This window comes from Lygodium microphyllum, chromosome 13 (genome assembly GCF_053477565.2).
Source record: "Lygodium microphyllum isolate KBCC chromosome 13, Lygodium_microphyllum_v1.1.10, whole genome shotgun sequence".
NCBI classification, from domain to species: domain Eukaryota; kingdom Viridiplantae; phylum Streptophyta; class Polypodiopsida; order Schizaeales; family Lygodiaceae; genus Lygodium; species Lygodium microphyllum.
The window spans coordinates 155,385,004-155,389,434 of NC_141147.1; the positions used below are offsets into that span (position 1 = coordinate 155,385,004).

The following is a 4,431-nucleotide window of genomic DNA, read 5'->3' on the forward strand; positions in this document are numbered from 1 at the left end:
CTAAAGTTCCAAAATTTTCAGAGGTCAAGTTAAGCAGCTTCGGCCACACTTGCTCAAGCTTAACTTCTTGGACTTCTACAAGTTTTTTCAATCCAAGCGTGTCTTGGCTCTTAAACTACTCATGGGATGACTTTATGCCATATTTGGGGGGCCACATGGAATGACTATTCGGAGTGTAAATAGTAATTGTATTTTGGAGGGTGCTATATAAACGCTCCAAGTTATGGTTATATGAAATAACACCCATCCACACGCAGCCAAGTACATACCATGTCGACTTGTGCAAGTCCTTCGGTAAGTTCCAACCTAAGTTTTTGGGTTCCAACTTCTTGCAGTAGCAAAATTTACCCCCCAAAAAAAGGATACGGTGACCGGTCTGGCTACAGCCTACGATAGGGAGTGAGACACTTGGTGAATAATCAGAGGAAGCCGATTAAATAGAGCTTTCGTCTCTCTCTCTCTCTCACACAAGAATCTCGTGCGCTTGTAGGGGTTCGCCAATCCTCATTTTCAATGAAGCGATTGAAAAATTATACCCAGCTGGGGAGAGAGAGAGAGAGTCCCGGCCTCATGTTATGTCGATGCGAACCTGCCTTCTGCACCTGCGCGCAGTCTGATGCAGTGGATCATCATGGCAGTGTTTCGGCATGCAGCGGCTATGCTAGTAGTACAGAAGAACTACCTGAATGAATGAATGATTATTACGCGCAGAGGATCAGCAGGGCATTTGGTGAGGACTATGATCATTTTAAGGCCGTAGATGAGCTCAACAGGCATTCCATTCAATCCCTTGCAGCAGCAGCAGCAGTATCATCATCATCAGCAGCAGGCGCTCGGTATCTTGTCATAGTTCGGCCACTCTCATCATCATCATCATCATCATTATAATCATCAGCACTACCAGCAGCAGCAGGAACTCCATACCTTATGACCACAGATTGCTGATTAAGCCGATCTCATTCGCAAGCTCAGGGTGCCTCTCACCTATCATTGTATCATTGAATTGTCGAAGATGCAGTCGACATTGATGATGAATGACGATAACATGGCCCCCCTCCTCATGTGCTCAGGTGTTGTGGTGCTGGCCACCGTAGCTGCTATTGTCGTGTTGGTCCTCAAGGAAGGGCGCACCTCCTCCTCCTCTTCTTCTTCATCAGCTGTAGTGTACAGCGATGACGTGTGGAAGCCAAGCTGCCATGCTGTCTCCCCAGCCTTCCTGCTCGGCTTCCGCTCCCTTGCCTTCGTCTACACTGCCACCATCCTTGCTGCCGATGTTGCCTACTCTGGCTTCAGCGTCTTCTACTTCTACACACAGTACTAAATCGCTCTTCCTAATTGTAGTTCCAAGAAGTTCAAGAATGAATGTTGCAGGACTAAATCATCTGAATCAAAGTTTATGTGTCTGGTTGCAGGTGGTCTTTTCTTCTCCTGGTTTTCTATTTTGGGGTACGTGATGATCTCTGTGAGTCTCTGTGTGTGGTTTTGTAGTCTCTCTAATAAAACTACTTTGATTTTAGAGATCTTCCTCAAAATCAGCTAGAGCTCTTTCATTATTGCTTTTAATTTTAAGGTTTCTAACCTTGAGAAATCTGTTTATATACCATATTTGAATGAAGCAAGTACTCCACAAGTGAAAAAAAAGAGAGTATTGTTGAAAAGAAAGAAAGAAAAAGAAAGATGGTTCTGTGTATGTGTAAAATCAGTACTTTTCTGCGGTGTAGAAAGTCAGGGCTTTAATGATGATTCCTCATTGCTGCTGCAGTTGTCTACCTTGACCTCTGCCAGGGCAGCCTCTCGCAGCCGTCTTGCCAGAATCTATGGCTTAGATGGAGACAGAAGTATTGGCTTTCTCAAAGGTTACTCTTATAATGGCAATGGGTACTATCCAGATATTGAGCAAAACAAAAGCAATGCTATTGCGATGTTGCAGATGTATTGGGAGACTGTCTTTGCAGAGACTAGAGAGCGTGCCTCTGCTTCTGGTGTCCTCATGCAAATAGTATTCCAAGTCAGAAATCTGATGTTCAGTCTATTCTGTTCTGATCACATCAATGCTGAGTGGTATTGAACTATATGATATAAACTGCTCAAAACTTGCTCATAAAATTTGTGATCGTGTTTTGTTCAGACTGTTTCAGGAGCTGCTGTGCTAACTGATGTTGTCTATTGGCTGGGTATCTTCCCACTTCTGAGGGAGATACCTCGGGCTTATGATTTCGTAAGTATCTAACAAGGTCATGACTTGAGATGTGCTGTTGGGCTTTTACTTCCATGCATAAATCAAAATCCTCATTCCTCTGATACTTGCTCTTTGCCTGATATGCAGCTTGAGATTAACTTGCATGGAGCAAACTTTGTGCTCTTGGTGACTGAGATCTTTCTAAACAGAATGGTATAAGTGAATAACTCGAGTTTACCCTTGTTACTTGGCCTGTTCATTATCATGCAAGGCTTTTCTTTCTGAACACACTTTATTGTTCTGGTTTTATTAGAGTTTCCCATGGTTCAGAGGTGCCTACTTCACGCTGTGGACTGGTGTTTATGTACTCTTTCAATGGTCAGTGCACGCACTTGGAGTACAGTGGTAAGTTGGCATCTACTAAAATCAGTTCATTGATTACTGAGAAACTTGACTTGAGGTCTAATGTAGGGAGCCTCAGTGCTCGTGTGTCTTGATCAGAAATGATGGGCTTGGTTTCCAAAATGGTATTACTAGGTATCCTCTCTAAGCCAGAGTTGGGACTTCTGAATAGAGCTAGACTGCCATCATTCACGTGCTTTCCCATGTGCATAAATAGATGGACTTCACAGATTTGACATGATGGAAATTCTTAAAGTTTGACTACAAGATTTTGTAAAACAGGCATGAATTATAACACACAACGTGAATGATAGGTAGGTTAATCAGGGTTAGGTTGGACCAGGCTGACCAAGAGTAACTGAGGGAATTGTCAGAGCAGCATATCCTTTGTGAGGCAAATGATAATGTTGACTGTATCTCCATAGAGAGCTGATAAGGGCAAGGGCAATGACACCATCTTGGATTGGCTTTTCAGCCCTATCCAGAGGAGAAATTGGCGTTTCAGAGTGAGAGACTTTATGCTGTGTAGGTAATTGCCAAGCATATTAATGTGGTAGGATATTAAGGATATCACACATCTAGCTTGTGGCTAATTACCCCTAGGTTTGGACGTGCATCTTTATTGTGGATCACAGAATATAATATCCTTGGCTCTACTTTTAGGACTGGTGGTCAATGCAAAGAAGTAGGAGCTACTTAAGTTGCACTTTGTGCTTTTTTGTCCTAAGGTCTCATCTGCCATTGTTACACTCTTTCTACTATTGTGTACTACCATGTAAAACAAGAGAGCTGCTAACTCAGGCGTCTGATGCCAAGGGAATAAAATGTTAAGAGCATAAGTAGAAGAATATCCTATGTACTAATTATTTCATTTAGTTTATTGTGTGTACATTGTGAATTGAGATTTGGATGTGAACTGTATGATTTTTGAGTCCAGCAGTGCTGATGTGAACTGTCTATGATTTTTGAGTCCAGCAGTACTAATGTGAACTATGTATGATTTTCGAGCCCAGCTTTTTTTGTTCTGTAAGAGAATGAAAGGCATGAAGCATCACGTTCCATATTGACACCCAAGTGAATAAATTAGAGGACATGGGAAGGCCAGCCTTGGTCTTCATGCTAATTATTGTCCTTTAAATAGATGGAATTTCTCCTGTGTTTCTTTTTAATATGTTGAGACTGTGTTAGTGTGTTGTGACCTTTATTGTTGTTAATATACTTTTTATTGCAGGTGGCCCTATCCGTTTCTTAATCCAACCCAAACTCTAGCACCTGCTTGGTGAGTAATATTACGTTACTACCTAGTTTCCAAAGGTTAACAGAGTATAACTAACTCTATTTCTTTGGCTTGCTAGGTATGGGATTCTCTGTGTTGGACATGTGATGTGCTATGGATTCATGTGGCTCATTGTCAAGTTGAAGCATCGTCTTCTGGGGTGCTATGTAACACGATAAGGTGTAGCAGCTTATCAGTCTTCCTTTTGAGACTTGAATATACCAAAAACCTGTTGTTGATTACGTAATGTAATATAGATTTATTTATATCCATGAACATTCAATGCTGTCTGCTTGGGTCAGGGATACTTCAACACTGACTTAAGCAGTGCTCAGTAGATTATATTCAATCCATGGTTCCAAGATTATATTAAACACGTGCTTGATTTCAACAAGACTTAACCATTGTTTAGTAGGTTCACCTTGACAAAAATTTGGTGCTCATGATTGCCTAACAAAGTGGCTAAGCACTGGTTATCCTGTCCGGGATGATCTAAGGGACCTCAGTTTTTCAAGTGAAAGTGTGTTGATGATGCTTGACCCAAAAGGCATGTGCTTTGATGACCCAATCCTTT

General features: G+C 41.8%; 1 protein-coding gene across 1 annotated transcript; it reads left to right on the forward strand.

Annotated features, from left to right (window-relative positions):
* Positions 1-478: 478 nt before the first annotated feature.
* LOC148027389 (uncharacterized) lies at positions 479-4,127 on the forward strand. Its single transcript, XM_087691969.1, has 8 exons — positions 479-1,314; positions 1,413-1,446; positions 1,763-2,008; positions 2,129-2,218; positions 2,327-2,392; positions 2,493-2,584; positions 3,813-3,860; positions 3,937-4,127. The coding sequence occupies exons 1-8, from the start codon at positions 1,013-1,015 to the stop codon at positions 4,034-4,036; spliced, it is 978 nt and encodes a 325-aa protein (XP_087548095.1). The 5' UTR covers positions 479-1,012; the 3' UTR covers positions 4,037-4,127.
* Positions 4,128-4,431: the final 304 nt, after the last annotated feature.

Coding starts and splice junctions, on each gene's coding strand:
- LOC148027389 (XM_087691969.1), top strand. CDS start 1,013: ATGCAGTCGACATTGATGATGAATGACGATAACATGGCCCCCCTCCTC. Junction 1,447..1,762: donor TCCTGGTTTTCTATTTTGGG/GTACGTGATGAT, acceptor TTGCTGCTGCAG/TTGTCTACCTTGACCTCTGC. Junction 2,585..3,812: donor CACGCACTTGGAGTACAGTG/GTAAGTTGGCAT, acceptor TTTTTATTGCAG/GTGGCCCTATCCGTTTCTTA.